Genomic DNA, 22,002 nt, shown 5'->3' with positions numbered 1-22,002 from the left:
ATTTACAGTAATTGATTGTTTTTTTTAACAAGAACATACTTCAATACCGTATGTCACAGAGTGTGCCAAAAATGCGTTTAATTATCTAGTTATGTTATATATATATATACTTTATTTTTTTTAACTGAGCCTTACTAGTACAAAAGATAATATTTTAATATTATATATCATTTTATGCTACTACCTCTGTTTTTATTATCATGGTACTATTATTATAAATTAAATTGTAAATATCTTATCATTTTACAACAAATCTTCAATATACAAGAGTGGGTCAAATGAAAACTTTCACTATTTTTATGTTTTATAGCAGGGCTATGGAGTCGGAGTTGGAGTTGGAGTCGTGGAGTCGTGGTGTTTTGGCTGGAGTAGGAGTCGGAGTCGGAGTCGTGAAAAATGAGCGACTCCGACCATTTTTTGAATAAAACGCATTTTTTTTAAATTATGAAATTTTAATTGCGTTATAATTAATGTGTATAGCGTATGAATATTAAACGTGTAGAAGAACACCAAAAATACCTGATAAAATTAAAATTTTTTGAGTCGGAGTCAAAGTTGGAGTCGGAGTGGAGTCGTGTTGTTGGTAAATATCGGAATTGGAGTCGGAGTCGTGTTTTTTTTTAACGACTCCACAGCCCTGTTTTATAGTAATTTATTACAAAATTAAAGTATTTTCTATGGAGCTCGAAACAAGTTTTCCCATGTTTACTTCTAAAATTTTTTAAGTTTAGTAACCCTAAGGGACTTTGCAGCCAGTGAGACGCAGGTGGAAACTAGTTTGAATTTTATTAGATTATATTATATATTGCAACAGACGATGAATGGCGAGATGTTTTTTCTAAGCAGTGGTGGAGAAGCTGGCAGAGGGATGTTGTCCGTGGGAGGTTCTCAGAGGTCTTGTAGGGACGTGGCAGCTAGTGTACGGCGGAAGTCGATCGTATGTAATGTCCCTCTAAGAATGTGAGTGGCCATGACAGTATGTTATCCACAGGCAGACGGGCGTCTGCTGGTCTCTTCGAGTGATTGTCGGAGTCTGCGAGTGACTCCCTTCTCCTCCTTGGAGACAAGCCTTAAATACTAAGGGCTGCAATTTAAGAAACGAATACATCTATTGGCTGGACGATTGCAGCATAATAGCGATCGTCCAGCCAATAGACGTAGATTTCTTAGAACAGCGAAATAAATATACACCCTTAGATTTCGATGTTTGCTTGACTAGTACTTCCAAGGTGAAAGAATTGTGTATGAGTATAGGGAATATTTGTCATCAGGTGGTACATTGTTTTCTGTGACCGTTTCATAACAAAGAAATATTCATTTGTTATGAAAAGATCGCAGAAAACAATGTATCACCGGATGACAAAATATTCCCATTACACATACCCAACTCTCTCTCGTTGGAGGTATTCATCAAGCAAACATCAGCTTCTAAAGGCGTATACTTATTTCATTGACGAAGAATATTTACAGTAAAAACGCTGTGTGTTATTTATGTATTTTTTTCTGGTCGTAACGAGGGCTTTTATGTGGTCCCATTCTTTATGCTATTGTCTTGTGTCCTTGTTGATGAATGATTATTTTGGTATTTTTAAGAATAAGACCCCACAAAATTAATTCTTTTAGCCAAGTGTGCAACCACTTGTGTACTGCCTGTTGCACCTCTTCATAGACATGTACCTATTTCCTCTTGTTGTTTCTTCGAGCAGTCGGAAAATGTGAAAATAACCCAGTGCAGGATGTGGCGAGTACAGCAGATGTTTAATGTAGATCTCTAATTGTTTCAACTATTGAAAAGGCAGTATTGTCATATTGCAACAATACAGATTGTTTTGATTCTTATGGAGATTTTCCAATGTTGTATGGTAACAATGTTCATCGTGGGTATGTAATACTTAAAAATCTCTCGTTCATTGTTCCTCCCAAAAAAGAGTGAGCATAACATTTTCGACAGATGGTTGTATGTGAAATTTCTTTAGTTTCAATGATCTTGCCATGATTTGCTGAAGGAGTAAATTGTGCACGAGCGCTATTAACATAAAAGCTGGCACATATAGTATTTCACCAAAATACTTCTAGTGCATGCAATTTATATTGGATTTAGATTATTCTTTATTATTTTTGTTATATCCATAGATGTAAAGATTGGTCTAAAATGCACAATACTTTTACTCAAACTTATATTTTTATTAAAAAAATTTACACTTCGCTAAGATATAATTATGGTTTTTAATACTTCAGCAATGAATAGTACTTATAATGTTTTTCTCTGTGGGGCAGAACGACTCAGGATACACATATGTATTGGTTTTTATTAAACTCATTCTTGTATAAAAGTAACACTTTTTATTCACAAATAAAATAGTGCCAAAGTTGAATAGAAAATATAATATTTGGTTCAAATGTCTACATAGTAGCCATATTCTTATTTATAAACTGTATTATTAGAGAATATGCGTTTATATGTATGTATGATGTGAACACTTTTTTTTGATAAAACTTATTTTGAACATTTCTTTGTATAATATTAAAAAGTGCAAGCAAAATGCTTATATTAATTGTAAATATTATATTTTAATCGTCAAAATGGCTCAAAAAACGATATCAATAATTTGCCAAATCTCAAAAGGGCTACTGTGTATATTTTAATGGTGCAATGATCTTAATGTATATTATGCATCAAAAGAGCTTAAATTGGGATTTTATTATTTTTTACTGTTTTTCTTGAGCTTCGTATAAATTAAAATATTAAGTTGCTTTATTAATAATACATTTTATTTATTAATGCTGGTCTACTATAGAAGTCATGTTTAATGGATATAATATTGTATAAAAGACTTGTATAAAAAATATAATGGCAGCTGATGTTAAATATATGTATATTAATATTTAATTAAGATATATCCACATGTATAATTTATAAGGTCAATATGAATAATACTGGCTTGCTCTGTTTATGTATAAATACAAATTCTTCGTCTATTTATTGGTAAAAAGACTTGTGTAATATAATGCTTAATATACGGATTAAGAAATTATATGACTGAATTTATCGTTCAGCCTTCCAACGAGCAAAATTAATTACTTAAGAAAAGTCACACTTAATGTTTTAAAATATAAGTGAGCTTCTTACGCTTGTCACATATCTTTAAAGTTTACGTATAGATTTATGTTAAAAATGTGACCAAATTTTCACGTTATCTTTGTTCTAAATTCTAACACATATCTAGGATGAGGATTTTAAAGAATAAATGCAAAATTGTAATTTTCATCATTTATTATTTTATTTTTACATGTATTGGTGAGTGTTTTTAATAATTTTATATTTACAAATTTAATTATTAAGTACATAAGGTCTAGTTCATGTTTTGTTAAAAGATTTATTACCTTATAAAGCATATAAAATACAAACATTCTCAATGAACGACGTGTGGTTCTCCTGAAAAATTGCAATTCCTTGTGTGCTTAGAATTTAAGTTAATGTTATATAATAACAGTTATATTTTTCACCATACTACACATTTATTATGTTATTCTTTGGTCTTAGCCATTAATATGCCTTACATATAAACAACTTATGTATATTATTTTAAAGATGAAATAAAATACAGGCATTACGCAAATTGTTAAAAGTTAGCACTGTGCACAATTATTAAAAAATATATAAAAAAAAATATTGTGAAAAAGTGCCTGACGAAAATGTCGCATAGTCTTGCACTTTATTTTGTGATTCTCCTTATGTTGATTTTATGATTTTAATAAAATGTATTGCAAGAGATTATCTTCCTTTTATATCTATAGTCGTAATCCTAACAATTCCTCTAGATTGTTAACCAAAAGTGAATTATTGTCAGATATATTTTAGTAATATTATGCAGGGTCATATTTTGCTCATGTTGTTATGAAACTATACATTTATTCTCGGAATTATGGAGTGTACAAGTATTAGTATCGGATATATACATAAATGTATATGATACATTATATTATACAAATATTACGTTACATATTTATAGTGTATTTTCGGGGATTTGATTAACAACATTAAGCTTGATATGACTACATTATGTAAATTTCGTATAAAAACACGTCTGTATATATATGAAATTTTGACTAGATCAAAACGGGAATTATCATATAAAACCATTTATTATATAATATATGGGTATATATTAAATAAAATATATTTTTTATCGTTATGGAAAGAAATCTTAGATAATTAAATATTTATGTAATATAACCAGATCATATTAGATTGTTCAGAGAATAGGGGTTTAATAATAAACTTAAATAATAGCTATTTTATCATATATAAATAAAATCATATTCTATAGATTTTAGAGGTCTACATGATAAAAAAGGGAACTTCTGATTTTTGTAAAAACATACTATTCATTGTAGAAGTGTCATTGAAATGTATGCTTGACTTATATATGGACGAATGTATATTTTTTAGGAGATAGATATCCAAGATAATTTACCGTCAATCATTTCAGCAGTTCTTTAGAAAATACAGACATTTAGAAGCATCTAGGTATGCCAATGGCTATTTTGTATGAAAGTGATACGAACATGCCACCTATCACCACAAAGGGGTGATGTTACCTACATTCGTTTATGCAATCTCTTGTACACGGTAAGAAAACTGCATTTGTATGATAATGATTCATTGGACTGACACACCGACATATCTACATCTTCTAATGGTTCTCAGCTGTGCTTTCATATTGCTGAATCTAAATCAATTGTAAAGGTAATGGATTCTTTTAGTCATATTAAAAATCTATTGTACCTAATATACTTTCTTTTCATTGCTTTGAAAGATCCAAATTTTTATTTACCTCCGACGTTGATAGGTTTTACTCCTTTAAAAATAAACTACTTGAGGTCCATAGTAGCAGTCTGTAAAATATATAATACTTGGCGATATGATGCTATCGAAACAATCAGCAGTCTGAGTTCGAAGATGGAAAACGGTAATGAAGAATAAGCTGCGTCTTGACTTGATTGGAATGTTATATGGAAACTATATAGAGACATCTATCTATCGAGATTTGCCATAATAATTCAAAAGCTCAAAAAGGTAGGCTATTTAGCTAAAATGGAGGATAAACATTTGGATAGTACAGTGCTAAAGAAAACGATTGGCGATAGAGCTACGTAAGACACTAATCTTAAAGCCGAGATAGTCACTTCCCAGATGGAATAAGTTATATGTATATATAATATTATACATTGTTTTCTGAACAATCAATATTTTCTACATAACAGTGAAGATAAAATAAATAAAATTCATAAATATGGCAACATAAGTGTATAAATTTGTACTAAAAATATATACATATATTATTATATTAATTATAGAAAATATGTTATCACGCGGTTAATAACCGATATCACTAATTGTCGTGATGCTTATAGTGTTTTCAGGCGGATTTTCTCTTGCTTTACGGTGTGATCTCCTTCGTTTCGAATGGACTGGGCAAGGTGCTCGGTCTATGGTGCCAAATGCATTGCCTCGCATTATGTTCCCGTTTCTTAAGTTTGGAGTTTGGTTGACCGACTTGTCGAATACTTTGGATTTGGAACTGCCCTTCCTGGAGTTGTTAAGCTGTGAGGGTGCAGTTTTTGGTAAGGGTCAGTCAACAATGTCTTTGAGCTTGACGTAGATGCAGCACGATATGATCATGCCGAATATGGGTATGACGCTTATTCCGAGCCCAACCGCGCTCAGAATTATCAAATGGTCCCTGATGTGGTTCGCCATTGGTCTTATACATCCCTAAGAATATAAAAGAATGCATTAGAACTTATATGTGTTTAATGAAATATGTTAAACTTACTCCGTAATGTATGTTTGATGGGTGATCTCTGACGCCACAGCGGGGAGTTACTGTTTTACAACACGAGTCTGGAACTAGACGCTTATCGGACGCAGGACCTTTTAACCAAGGATTTGCTTTCCAATCTTCGAATCTCACGGCTCCACAGCATTTGAACTGTAAGTAATTAAAATGTATATTTGTTAAGTTATAAAGGATGCATTTCTAATCATATGTTTCATTTTATATTTTAGATCAAGCACTAAATAAAGAGATAATATTACACATTTGATGATTTATTTGTATAATTATACATCATTATCATTAAATTAAAGTGTTTTATGATAATATTTTCATATTTTTGAGACCCCTTGTGGCGTTTATGTGCGAAGAGTCAGAAAACCCTATATGATTGTATTGTATGGTGTAGAAGAGTTATGGTCTGAGGGAGATTGCCAGCAGCTAGGGTAGGAATCATGCTCATATGCGAGTCTATACATACATATTGATATAAATAGTAAGTATACAAGTTTTATAATTTTGAAAAAAGGCATTGAAAAAAATAATTATTTTAAAGATTTTCAGTAATTATAAATAGTGGATGCTATTCGTTTATTGGACTGTGTTGCATAATTTTAAATCGAAAAAATCACTAACTTGGAATAAATGTCTCTTTTCGCTTTGCATATTTAAATCTTATCTGACTCACAGCTTCGTTAACATGGAAAGAGCTTCATAATACTAATATTCCTAAACTGAAAAAATCTTCAATCTAAATGTTTATTAAACGCTAGATTGCATTTTCTGATAACCACTCCGCGCTATATTCCGTCGCACTAAGCTAATTTTTGATAAAATCCACTTTAGCCCAGCTAACAATTTCTCGAGTCCAACATGATTTTTGTGACTAGTAGAAAGCTTATTGAATATAAACATTATTTTATTTAAATATATTTTACTTTGATAAAAATAGTTTTTGTGTGTAATAAAAAAGAAAAGAAAAACTTCGATTAAGGAGTTGATAAATTGTTTTGTTTCTACGGTCAACGATAAATGAAACGGTCGTTACTAATCCGTTAAACGACGAATTAGTTACTTTTGTGAGGATATTGCTAATTCAAAAGGTGATCAATATGTTAAATTTTTTCGTCGTATCTTAACTTAGAAACTCATTAGTAGACGTTTATAATTAATCAAACGAGGATACCTTATATAAAAGTCATGTCTTATACAGAGCATGAAATTGCTAAAACACAATTTTTTATACATATATAATATATAATAATATCTCAGTAATACTTTTTAGTTAAAAACACATGTACCAATCTTGAATTTTAATATTATTATTATAGACATTCTAATATTATGATTCTAATATTATCCACCTGAGGAGAAAATTCATATCATTAAGTCAGGATTGTTTTAGAACACGACAGAGAATTTCTAGTTGTAAATGTATGTATGTATCATATTTCCAAAAACTTTCTGTTAGTACCAGACTTTATTTCCAAATATATGTTAAAGGCTATTAGACAATATATTTTCAATTTGTCACTGAAAAGTGTAAGTTGTTTCGTAAAGTGAAATATCACGTAAATCGAGGCATATAATGACATTTGTAATAAAACGATCAAATAGTATTCACGTGTACTTTTTACCGTTTCTTTAAATTATAAAGTAAACGAGCAAAAACTTTAGCGACAAGCGTACATTCCAAAAAGCAACTCATGACACACTGCACGGGCAGTGGGAGAGGTTCCAGATGTAGTTTACAAATCAAGTGCAAGAAGCGGGAGTAAGCCATTAACCCATCCGTCTGTGCATTGCCGTAATGCACGTGTGAAACTAAATATGTTTAGTTTAAAGTATTTAAAAAAAAATGTTTTTTCTTACTCGTGTGTAACGAGTACAGCGTAAATTGTGGAACGAGTATTATTGTATTTTCATCAATGATCTTTATTTTCCCCTATTTCTCATAAGGGAGGAGATCAACGATCTTTGTTTTTCCTTATTTCTTAGCCAATCATGGATGATTTGGAGTGCAACTAGAATATCTGTTTTTATTTGATAAAATTTTCTGAGAATATTCTTGCCGCCTAACAGAAGTATGCGTCTGATGATGAGGCTAATCCCGTGGTCGAAGAGGTCAGTGTAGTGAATAAGTTCTTGAAGCAAAGTAGTAATACAAGCGTCAGTGTAGTCTGATTATGTACCGCGTAATACCATCAATGCGCATAAAGCGTATATGCTAACGTGCTTTTACATAGCTGTTAGGTTCGTAGGCACAGTTCGCAGGACTTCAAGTGCGCGTGTAGCGTGTCTGATGTTGTGAATGAATCGCTACAACTATTTTTATAGATACGATATATGTTTATATTAACTAATTAATTACTCTCTCACATAAAAACATATTTTTACAGATTATAAATATACGTCAGATTTTTTACTACATATAAAAATATTTTTTAACAATTGAAAATAGATATTTACTAATGTTATTTAATTATCATATATAAACTATAAATTAATTTATAGTACTTTAACCTACTTACTGTTGACTTTCAAATAGCTATGATATTATAAATACATTTATAAAAATAATCACACGAATGAAACATATAATGTTATTTAGAATGATTGTTTATTCGTTTCTATACATACCTACATATATTTTTATTAGATTTCGCTACCAAACCGAGAATCGAATCTTGTATCTTATACCATAATGAGATTATTTGCCCATTGCACTTACTGCCGTTCCAATTCTTTGACATATTAAAAAAGTAGGGGTAACATTTAATATACTAGAAATCCGACGTTTCTTGGATATCTTTTCCCTTTGAGATTTAATCGACGTCCGTCACAACCCAACTCAGGATGACCCCATTTTGTTCCTAAACCATGCGTTTATATCGTATCGAGTCAAACCATGAGATTACCCAGTAATCCCCTTTTCCCCATAGGGATTTCAACCTAGTACATATTATTAAAATAAGAGTTTTCTTACGCTGATTTGCATGTCGTCTATGGCTCTGGTCCTTCCTGGATCGATTCTGTAGTTTTCCAGAAAAGTGTTGTTCAAATTTGCTTGCAGCTCGGCCGTCACCTGCTCTTCGTAGACATAAGTCACCACCCCCACTGTCGCCTCCATGACGAAGATAAGCAGGAGGAAGTACGTATACTGGAAGGAAATAACACAAAAAAGGTTTAAATTTTTTTTGTATTGTGCTAATCACAAAAGGATGAGTGTTTTTCGTCGTCGTCTTTGGCAGATAACGTGTTTAACGATTCCGGCACGAAAACAAAGGTGAAAGGGAAAGATTTGAGAAGATTAACAGAGAACAATGTTTTCTTGTGACCCAAAGGATAATTAAATAAGAGAATTATAGTTTTCTTTGTGGTGTGTATTTTGATAATATAATGCTGTAATATAATATATATTAAATAATCCTTGATGTTTTATACGTAAATATATTTATAAGGAGGTCCCAAGTCTTGAAACTTTTATAAAAATCCAGTTACATTTTTCTTTGAGTCAAAAGTATTACATTGAAAATATTTCTTTGAATTATTTTTATTGAAAACTACTAAGGTACGAGAAATAAAGATTCGGAAAAAATGGTCAGGCATGAGTTATATAAGTCATGTATGTCCTTCATGAAAAAATATATAAATATTCTTTGTCTATTAATTAAATAATAAGTCAGGTGTATTTCTAAAATAAGCTGCAGTTCTCCTAACAAAAATCGAAAAAAATTTATGTTCAATATAAATTTGCTTTGTTAATTAATATATATATATATATATATAATATATTATTGCCATATAGTTTTCATGTATAAACATCTAGATCTTTTTATTTCTTTTCTTAGGGCTTATTATTTATTTATTTATTAATTATCCTTTTTATTTATTTTATCAGAGCTCCTTTCATTAGCATTATTGGCATTGCATATGGCAACAATTCGCTATGTAAAAAAGTCTTACAGTAAAACTAAAGTTGGACTCTATGCAATTCTGTCTTTATTTTTGTTATTTTAATGATTTTTTCCTGTAATACAATAAAAAAAAATATTGTATCTAATATCACAATCGGAATTAAAAATTACTAAATTTTGATTTTCTATAAATAATTGTAAATCTAGATTCAGTTTTTATTAAAGTTTTGATGTAATAAATAATCAAAATACCATTGCATATTATTTGCCAAAAAAATTGATTGCACGTCTAATATTTACACTAAACTATTATTATTCATGTAGACCTTGTTGTTATTAAGCTACATAACCATTTATGTCCAAAACTAATGGTTTTAATCCTGACTAAATTTGTTATTTACTTTTTTTAATAGATTAATAAAAATATGCCTATTATGTAAAAATAAATAATTAATAAACTAATATATGATAACATAACATTAATAATCTATTTAGCGAATATTCAACAGTATGTTTTTATTATCATTATTTTCGAGCAGCTCATACATATTCAGGATTAGAATAATAATTTTAAATTAAATTATATATTATGAATAATTTATATTATCCGTGGGTTATAAATATATAAAAAAAACAAACTGTTTATTTATTTTAATCTTTTATGTGCTCTATATCTATATTTTTCAACGTAGTTGCTCACATTTCTGTATTTAATATTGCTCACTTTAATCGTTTAAAATAAATCATTAATTACATAATCAATCATCAGCTTTCATTATTAAATTAATAGTACTAATATTAATAAGTAGTACAAATAATATTTTTTATCGAATACATATATTTCCAGTAAAAAAATTCATAAACAATAGATATATAATTAATATTTATTATAATTTCATATTAATATATTGATTATGATGTTTTTTAAATATTAGACTTATATTTGGCATAAACACTAAAACTGTTTAGATTAATACAATCATATTAATATTATATTAAGGACGAACTCAACAACGTATTTTAGAGTATATCAAGATGGTTAAAACAATACATACTTAATAAAAAAAATATAATAAAATAATAATATTAATTGCTATAAGCCGAATCTTTTAAAAATATAATGTTCAATATCAGTAAATTAAGGAGCTGGATGGCGATAGTGCGGACGTCTCTGCTCTAACGCCCATCAAAAGAGGGCGCGATTATGACCCTGAAAGACGTTCCGGAGCCCGGAATAGTTTGTATTATCAACAGCATTTTTCAGTAGTTTTAAGAAATGATTAGCGATTTACAAATTTATGCGAGAACTTTTCAAAATCAGTATATACAATATCTATTTTATTTTATATACATATATTATATTAAATATTTCATATAACTACGACTGCTCTACTAAATGACGATCACAAATAATTGTAATATTTATAATAGCTAATAATGGAGTACATAATGACTTTGTTGAGTTATATAATTTTCTGATTATCTCTCGTATATAATACAATTTCGATTAAATTAAAAATGCTACTTTACTAGGGATAGGACAATTATTAAAAAAAAAGTCATTAGAAGTAGAAAATTTTAATTAAATAAATAACAATTTGTTGAAGTTCTATCACGATTAGGTGCGTAATATAAATTAAGCAAAAACAAAACAGTAATTCAAACACAACAAATTGCACAATGCAAGTAATTGCACTTGTGGTACTTTTTAATTAATTCACCGTCACGCGCAAGCTGCAAAGCTATACGTATTTTATAGTGATACACTTTTTAATCACCTTTGTTCATAAACAATTAAAAATTCATGTGAATTATTTTGCAGCCGTTTTGGGAAATCAATTACGGGAGCCAAGCAAATAGGTAGGCGAGCGGGAGTATTAATCAAATTGATGGCTCGCATCCGTTCACGTTTGGGAGACTATTTATTTTTATAAATCCGATTTGTCAAATTCGATGTGAGTAATCCTATTAACATATTTTATGGTCCTCTACATTTAAATTTATTTTAAAATACTCATTACAATATTTATTATATACATAGTATAACTAAAGTAGTTATTTTCATTAAAATTAATAGTATCATTTGTGCTTTACGGTGTTGTTCAATATAACAATTTAATTATCCGCCTTGTTGCATAGTTGCCGAACCAATTCGTAACTCTTGTCTGCCTGCACGTGTATGTTCAAAATTCAGTTACGACAAAACTAGTTAATTGCACTATGCAAACTAATCGAAACTTGTTAACTCGTGACATGATTTTAATGATTTAATGAAATATTTATGTATATTGTATGTAAATAAATTTTATTCGTTTGTGTATGTACATATACGAAAATAAAATAGCTTAGAGAATAATTGCGTAAAATTTACTGACTCAAATTTAATTTAAAACTAGGATATAGCCAAATTTCAACACCAAAATAATCATAAGATTTCAATCGAAAACATTGAGGCACATTACAAGTGCCCTATGGTTCGTGACAAACGAGATATTCATGCAAGGACGTTGAGAGAAGAGATAAACAGCGTCAGCAAGATATATCTCGACAGATTGGGGTTATATTCGAATGAGGTGGCAAGGGAGCTGTCCTCTAGAGACATACACAGACAGTTGAGACGTTTTAGAACCAGCCTAGACACACAAATGTTTTCATGATATAATTTCAAAATTCAAATTTATTTTTGGAGACTTATTTTTTTATTTATGATTATAAGAGTTTTTTTCTGTCGAAAAAAATTAAAGTAGCAATTGCCTGAACTACTAAAAATATTATTCTTAATCTTAAATTATAATTTTAGTCAACGAAGCAAAATGAAAAGTTTGCGATCGATATTGAAAATATATATATTTTTTAAATTACTTTTATTTTAAAAACTAAATACATTAACCAATGTTCATTTTAATATCATTTAAAGTAAATAGTTCATTTTTAAAATTATGTGATTTTTCCGTGTGTTATCCTAATTACATTTTCAACCATCGTGACGCATTGGAGTAACCTGTTAGGTTACGATGGTCTTGATTAAATCTAAGTAAATAAATATAAACCATGTATTTTCCACTATTTTTTTTCGTTCAGTTGTTGAAAAATGTTAGCATAACTATTTCTTGTTTCGCCATTTGATAGATGATAAATGAGTGATGTACCCTTTTCATTCTAGAAAATATAAATAACTTTTTTGAAAATGGAATTTATTGTATTTTTAACAAATGCGTCACTCAATTTTTGATAGCTATATCATGCTTAATTATTCAGTTATATTATGGAATATTTTTAATCTTAAATAAAAAGTCCTTAAACACTCTTTATTACGCAGAAATTTTAATCAGTGTTTTTTAGATCATTTTTAAACAAAACATGTTTTTTAAGATCTAGTAAAAATTTGGTTATCTAATGACCTAGGATATACTATACAAACATATTGAAAATAGATTTGTAGACACGTCATATTTGATAACAATCCGATACATTTAATCTACACATATAAGCCATTAGTAATTCATATTAGTAAATCATTTATTTGAAGTACCTATCACCATTTTTTTTAAATCAGTTGATGTTTTTATTCCACAATATGATGAAAAGTAATTTAATTAAAATAAATATACTGTTAAACGATTTTTATTATTCCGTATCACAACGAACGCGTTTCACTTCGACTTCTTTATTTCCGGTTTCGTCTTCGTATTTCCGGTTTTAGTCATAAAGTGGGTTGTGGGAGGGAATACGTTAAATTTGGCAATAACGGTTCGAAATTCGTTAGCAGATTTACCTGGAGCAATTTCATTTTCGGCGCGGGATATAAAATTATACAAATTGGCGGTCGTGAATAAAAATAACGAACGTCAGGATACTTACTCATAGCTACGTTCGATTCCTGTCCCTTAAATTATACATTGTCAAAAAGTTCACACTCAGCGAATCGACGTTATGGGGTCGTTTTTTAGAACGTGCATATTATGTACGTCTATATGTAGACTATTAGGTAGAAAACGAATGAAAAAAATTCAGCAAGGATCCGGAGGTCGTATCCTTTCGTTTTATTGTCCGTGATGATTCGCAAAACGGCGAACTGGCGTTATAAAAATTTGCATAACGGCTAATATTATTGTATAATATTGTGCTTGTGCGCCAAATTGATTGGGGAGTTATATTTATAAAAAAACGGTACTCAATACTAAATAAATGGATTGAACTAAATAGGAATTTAGAGTCAAATATATACATTTAATCTGGGAATTAACTTCAACATCATTTTTATGATGAGTGACAACAGATTGTCTTTCACTCTTTTATTTAACACGAACGTCACTTCTTACTATTTTAAATTCATAACATTATCTAATCACAGTTTACACGTATATAATATTCCCGTAAATAGAAACAAATTGAATAGCCACGAATATTAGAAGCAGTTTCTTCTTTAGCATAAAAGAAACGGACCAATTTAACCGTACGTTGCAAAAACAACGTTGTTAAGGCCAATGCCTCTGCCACATTACGCGGACCCTAACGGAAAAAAACAGTGTTGCCAATTTAGTAAAAAAATTCGCTTTTAAAAAGTACTTTTTTGATATTTCTGTTAATTTTTAATGCTACAAAATATAAAATGCAATGTAAGTCTTATATCTAGAGCTTCTAATTTATTATGCGAGTTTTCAGGTCGAGAATATTTTATTACATTTGAAATTCGTATGATTTAGAATATATGCTACACCAAATGAATAAATTATATCCTTAAAGAGGTCATCATTTATAAAAGGCCTATTTAGCGAATGAATAATTAAATCTCGGAGTTGGACTTAAGCGTCGCGTGACAGGGGTTTATGTTCGGTGCAAGCCCTGTGCGGATTTTATCAAGTAATCGGATTTAACCGCAGATTTTGCTGGTTTTAATTGTTTTTTCGTGTGACACTAAAAAAATCTCAGGTAGTATTAACTGATGGGTAAGCGAATACCTACTCTCTAGGGACCGTCCCTTATTAATTAATTAAGTAATTAATACACTTTTCCGGAGCGTTTTCCTTTTACGGCTCGGTACAGCTTTTCCATTAACCGCATTAACAATTTAGTTACAAATTGTTTGAAAAGTTATTAAAAGAGGTTGATAAATAAAGTGCCTATGATTTTTTAATAGCAAAACCAGTCACTTTTAAAGCATAATTATATATATAGATATATATCCATAAAAAATACATAAAATATAAAAAATGGTCTTCTGTAGTAATTTTCGGATTTATTTTATATTTTTGTATGATAAAATTTTAATTCTGTAGTAACTATACAATATAAATTTTGTTTAATGTAAAGATTTAAAACCATATTGTATTTTTCATATTTATTTACTTGAAAAAATTATAGATAAATCAAGTTTGATGTATTATATAAAAAACACCCGTCAACACATTATATTTATTACTAATTTTATTAATATCGACTAGTACAACCTATCTTTAGCTAGTAACAGAAAAAAATAGCATTGCATTATTTTCCAATCATTTTTAAAAAAAAAAAAAAAATACATTTTGCGCAAATTATTCAAATATGTTTTTTATTTGAATATAAATATTGAGGCTTACTTATTGCTAATATTTAATTCTAAAGTTAAGTGAAATATTTTACGTGGACTAGTTGGGTAAAAATTATGTGTGAATCGAGATAAAAATGTACAAATAGCAAAAAGAATTTCGTGTATGCAATACCTGCTTTTGTTTTCACTTCGCCAGCCATCCCTATCATGAAAAAGAGGCCGACATTATTCTTATTATGTAAAATAATTACTGAGAACTGTTAGGTACCGTTAAACTTGTGTGAAAAAAAATAAATGTTTTTTTTTATTTATTTTTGACACGTCGCGCATATCGTACAAAAATATAGAACATATTAATTTAAATTTAAATATAGAACATATTAAAGTAAATATATATATATTTATATAAAATAATTTCTGTATATAAAACATATGTTAATATGCTTTTAATTTAAAAATATAATGTTATAAAATAATTAACAATTATATTAGTAATTTACATAGATATGATATACTTAAATTTCATATATATTTACTTAAAAATTGATAAAAATTGGATATCTTTTATATATATGTTTGTATACAACATTAAGTTTCTACAGATATACATCTTTAAAAAATATGAGTGTTTCACATTCAAGTCCTCGGTATCAGCAACACCCAGAAAGGCCTAAGGATAAAAGGGACTGGAGGATAATCTAATGGGCTTTCGTCAAGCTCAAAGGCCTCCCATGTTAAATTGTAATCCGAAACGATGACAAGCAATTTGGCAATGGGTTAACATGCGGACAATTACGTATTGGTTAGTGCGTACATTTTAGCTTCTCTAGGATCCTTTTGTGGCAAAGGATATAAAAGTGCGGTCCCTTGGGCCATAATTCTTGTACAAACTTCGACGTTATCCACCTTAGTGCCGTTTGCGCTCATCTATGGCAGCATTCCAAGCATTGAAAACATTTTCTGCTTTGCCAAAGTGAAAATGTGTATAGCGCAAGCGAAAAAAAAATACACGTCAAAACATTCCTTACGCGGAAAATGGCTGTATTTAAGAGGAAGAGATTTATTGTTTAGCTGCTCGAGCTTTCCCTTTTTTGCGCATACGTCAAATTGTAAATGATGAACGAACTGCGCCAATGTTTTCAGTTTATTATACAAGAAAACATTTATATACATTTTCATTATTAATTTACTAGGACAATTAAAAAGTAACTCCCAAGTAATTTTGCTTAAGTAGAATTTCTTAAGATTAAATATGTAACAATATTCCATTCATCACGTCTTTTATGGAATTGTAAATCACTTTTAGTCTCCCTGGACTATCTAAGAATAATAAATCAAAATATTCTAAGTGAAATTGATGGAGATCTCATCTTGAGTACCGTATCAATCTTACGAGCGTTGACATTATTTTTATACGTTTCTTTCTCATGTATCTGTATGTGTTGCCTTGTCAACATTGTAACAATTATTTCTCAATGATGCTGTAAATCAGCGTTTTACAATTTTTTAAATTGCAGAACAGTATTTTTTTGTATGATTTGTATTAATTATGACACGTATTTGATAAAAATCGCGATATCATTATTATTTGTTATTAAAGAATATATATATTATGTTATATATACGTATGATGTAAGCAGATAACAACCAGGATCAGATGTCGGTTCTACGCCCGGAGTCTTACGACAAACATTTCCCGGATGCTGTGGAAATCCAATTGAACGTTGCAAACTGGGGAAGATCGTCGTGGTTTATTTGAACAGATTCTCCTGATTCATCTATTTGTCTAAGAGGCATTATGTAGTATGTCCCTTATATTATAAATGAAGGAACTTTATCAACCCTTTATTGTTGTTTGCATATGAAGACAAAGAGAAATTAGGATTCTATAATAAACATTGTAATCCATCTTATTGCTTTCAAACTTTATGCATTACAAAATATATCCTATAAGTAATTTATGTATATGTATAAATATATATATATAGAAGCTGGATAAAAAACAGTTTATTTCACTTTTAAGTAAATATGACTTAACCACTTTATTTTTACTATTCTGGTACATATGATATGAAATAGCGAGTAATAATAAAATAAAGTTTTATTAACATTTAACAATGCTTTCTCACAAAAAGTAATACAGCTAAAAAAACTCAATAATGTTGTTTGCGCAACTTTAAGAATGAAATTAAAAAAATTAGTTACTATACTTCATTTCAAATAATTAAAATAAAACATGCATTTTTATACTCCTTGTAAATATATTATAATTATATAACTGACGAAATTATATTTTGACAACAATATCTCATGTGCTGTCAATGTCATTAAGCACTATAAAAAACCTAATTTACACGCGTTTAAGAGTCGTATTTAATTTAAAAGTTATCGTAATATTTTTAATGGACACAGTTTCTATTTAAAAGTAATACATCAAAAATAATTACTTTTATGCCTGCATTACACTCTCTGGAAGTTGTCCGAACCGAAGTTACAACTGAAGTCGGCCGAGATCTACGACTTCGAGTAAGCGACCACACTGTCGCAAATTTCATATGCCGTCCGGACGGCGGCTTCTGTCACGTACAGCCGGCTTATTTGCGCGCGATCCAAAAAAGTGCCAAATAATCGCAATTTTTAAATTGTCATATTATTAAAATTACGCAACTGATAATTATAAAAGTTTGTTTGAGCATTCATTAATACAATATGAATGAAAACTTTTCGGTCATAAATATTCAATTTACGCAAAATCTTTGTCGGCTTTTGCAAAATGCCATAAGGCATAAAAATAATACTTCAGAATACGAGCACCACATCTGTGACTATCCTAGAAATTGTCGTCATCGATTCTAAATAAGAATTCGTTATGGTGTGACATTTATATAAGTCGATCTAGGAAAATACAATACGATTTTTTTTAGCAAAATCAAGTACCACTAATTATTTAATTTTATATGAAAAAAATATAATAACGATATCGGTTAGAAGAAGATAATATCAAAAATATAATTAATCTGTTTTGGTGCCCTAAAATATTCAAAGATGTCAGTAAGAGTCTGTTGAAGTCCCGGATAAGCATGTGGTATTATAATTTGACCACGTGACCACGATGCAGCGCTCGTCATGCGTGTTGACCATAGGACGCCTACGCGTATACTGAAATTGAAGCGAGCTACTCTTTCTATCTCAGTTTGCGAAAAACCATATCATTATCTATCTCACTCTCGTCACTTAACACGCGAGAGAGCGAAAGGGGAAGTATCTCACCGCTCGCGCTCGAAAGAGCTGCTCCGACTTCGGTCCGTTTGCCGTCAATGTTCGGAAGCGCTCGAAGCTGGCCAGTCGACTGAATTACCCCCACTTTACCTCCCGTTCTCAGTAACCTCGGACAACTTCCGAGAGATTTTAGAGCGGGCAGAACCGAATTCGACCCACTATATTTTCCGTTCTTGGTCAACCTTGGCCAACTTCCAGAGAGTGTAGGGCAGGCATTAGGCTTTTGAGATGTCTTCAATCGTATTTTTCCCCCTTTTAAAAAATACGTTTTGGCCATTATACATTTAATTTTATTTGTACTCTTATTTTTCAGTATTAAAAAAAGTTAATAATGAGCTTTTACTTTTAATTAATTAGTAATAATCTTAAAACCTTCAACCCTCAAATAATTTGTAAATTTAATTTTATAAACATAAATATGTCAACGTATTAAATTAACTGGATATTATTAAGCACTTTATATATTTATTAAAAAAACATAATTAAATATTGTGATTTTAGCTTTAATAGTCCACTTCTCAATATACATGCTATAATTCGTTCTTTCACAGCTTGAAAGCTTTGACGCTCGAAGTCGGTCGTGTTTCTTTTTTTCATTCATTTTCCCTTGCTTCAAATCAAAGAGCTTGACTTTAGTCCTTAATTAAACTGAAAAGCTCACAGTTTTAAAAAATATATAAAAAGCTTCTCTTGTATATTTTTTTACTATTATGAAATTAAAAATAACTTGATTAAGCTGCTAGCGATAAAGAATTTTCAAATAATACTCGCTCCAGTAGAAAGGTCGAAATCTTATTGTCTGGATGATAAAAGGGTATCCTATTGTTTTGTAACACTTTTATAGACAATGTGTATCACATTTACGCCAACGGCAAACACATGACCCTTAATACGATTAAGTCAAGGGCATGATCTATTCTATTTTCATTCTAGATCACTTTGATAACAATAAAAAAGATCTGTTATGGTATATTAGACTTTTAAAATAACTTTTTATAAGACCTGTTTATTTAAAAAAAAATATATAATAAATACAACATTTTGATAGCGTTAAGGAGCACTACTTTTTTATGTACAATTTTATAACATATACAACATATTGTGATTGCGGTGGGTTTATCGCTCTAAGCATTTTGAATAACGAGACGATATTGACCCGAGCAGACCCGCAAGGGTGCGCCCTTTATACTTCCGATGTACAAAGTGAATTCTGAAAGTGCGCGTACATTTCAGACACTTTCAGCGATAAATTGTTATACTTGAACGGCGCTAAAGGAACGAAACAAAGCGGAACTCGTGAAATTGAATAGATTCAATCTATGTTTAAATTGATTTTTTAAAATAAGCAACATAACAACTACATCTTAATTTTTAACTATATTTGCTAATTGTGAATAATTATATATGAAAACAATTTATTAAAATGCCAATTTTTCATTGGCATTTTTAATGTTAAATTCACTGTTTTTCATTTGTTTACAAATATTTGATAATATAATATAATATGTATATTATGATATGTCAAAAACACATAATGGATTTTTCCCGCAGGGACTATGATAATATTAAGAGAAAAAAAAATATATTAAAAAAAAACTAAATATAATAAAATTTTCTAGCACATGTGTCTAGCGCTCGTCAAGTTACAAAGGCATTCTCATAGCTTATAACAAAATACTTTTTTGTAATTGAAACAACAAGAGCTATTTGGACGATTATTAAAAATAAATTTATCGAAAACATGTAGTAGGATAAATTTTATTATATTATTGTAATTTTATTATCGCTACTTCCGGTTTTTTCCAAGCGATTTCAGATTTTTTTAAGTGCTTTTAACTATTTCTTAGGAAAAAGAAAATAATTTTGTCTAACTAGTTTGGCTTCCGGAAAAAACTGTTAAGAGCAAGTGCTATTCATTAAACATTTAAATAAGTTGTGGTACATAGAGCTCGAATTCAATCAAACCTTCAATAAATACAAGTAAGTAGTAAGACACTAAACACAAACAATTTTAATAATAAGAAAGTATTATTACAACTTACAATCAATATATGGCACAATTTTTAATTATTTAAAACGATAATCATCCGCGAGCTTAGGAAAATATATGAAAACCAGATTTTAAATTATCAATTGGAATTATAATTATAGATATGGTAACAAGATGGCTACATTTTTGAATAATATGATTATATCGAAAACGTTATAATCATATAATCTAACAATCAAAAAGTAAAAAATATATTGCGAATCAACTTAAATGAAACACTATTTGATTCTATATAATTATAAAGTAGAAAGCGACAATCCAACAAAGCTTTGCAAAACAAAATTCGAGAGAAAACATAATATTTGGAACTCACAAGAATTTAAAGACTAAAACACATAAGCGTTATTTAGTGCAACTTAAACTACATTTTAAAGTTTTTTTTACACAATTCATCTATAATCTTTAATATATAATATGTCTAGAAATAATACGCATTGTCTATATTGCTAATCGTATATTTTTTTCGACACTGAAAGAAGACGACAATGGTTTTGTTTATAGAGGGCCACCAGGTAGACATGCGCTTACTAAAGGTAGTGTACATTATAGGCATAGTTAAAAACATTAGTATATTTAAACCTTATTTTCAGTCATCCGAACTTTGAAGACAAATAAAAAAAGGCTTAATTATAAAAATATTGATAATAAGAGGATCAGACCAGTGGACCAGTAGAAATCAATGACTTTGCTACTTCTACCATATTACACAGCAAATAATCTTTTACTTTAAATCTGATTCTGATTTCTGTATTTTATTAAAAAATGTTTATCTAACAGTTCTTCTGGCATTTAACTGGCTAAATTAATTAAATCAATCGACATTAAAACCTAAAAGATCATTTACTGATAACGATCAACTGCAAAATACCCTAGAACGTACTCGGACAAGATGTTGCGATAAAGCGAACACGTGAAAACTAAACGTAAATAAATAAATGTATGCATTATTAAATTGGCCTATTATATAAAACTTATCTGAATAAACGGAATTCAGATATTATAGAAAAAAAGTGTAACTATAGAAAAGACAGTATTAAAAATGAACCCCTTTAGTGCCAAGATCTGATTTATTCTGCCTGCATATGTAACTTCATTCGACAGATAAAAAATATGTTTATTTTCTATAAAGCTAGGCGAATCACAAGCTATAAATATAAACATTTATTTGACTCGCGTGAATATGCGTGAGCAGGTAGCAAACACCCTCAAAATTTGACCTTGAGAGCCTATATTTTATTAATTTATATTATTATTTTATGTCCTATATATTTGTCACTTAAAAATTTTAGTGTAACTAATTTAAGAAACACCTAAATAATTTTGACATCAAATGAACTATGACTGTCAAAGAAGAAAGTATAATATATGTATATGCAGGCATAA

The 22,002-nt window shown here is 29.4% G+C and overlaps 1 protein-coding gene across 1 annotated transcript in view; it reads right to left on the bottom strand.

Moving 5' to 3' along the window:
• Positions 1 to 2,407: 2,407 nt before the first annotated feature.
• LOC148227504 (CD151 antigen-like) overlaps positions 2,408 to 22,002 on the bottom strand; it is a 179,496-nt gene continuing 159,901 nt past the window's right edge. The window contains exons 5-7 of the mRNA XM_088202414.1: positions 8,827 to 9,000; positions 5,841 to 5,996; positions 2,408 to 5,779 (exon numbers count right to left, since the gene is read on the bottom strand). Coding sequence (XP_088058540.1) covers positions 5,636 to 5,779; positions 5,841 to 5,996; positions 8,827 to 9,000 — 474 coding nt within the window. The 3' untranslated portion in view covers positions 2,408 to 5,635. The remainder of the gene's footprint in view (positions 5,780 to 5,840; positions 5,997 to 8,826; positions 9,001 to 22,002) is intronic.

This window comes from Plectrocnemia conspersa, unplaced genomic scaffold (assembly GCF_051122295.1).
Source record: "Plectrocnemia conspersa isolate PC_06_02 unplaced genomic scaffold, ASM5112229v1 ptg000013l, whole genome shotgun sequence".
Classification (NCBI taxonomy): domain Eukaryota; kingdom Metazoa; phylum Arthropoda; class Insecta; order Trichoptera; family Polycentropodidae; genus Plectrocnemia; species Plectrocnemia conspersa.
This window is presented reverse-complemented; position numbering and strand designations above follow the sequence as displayed.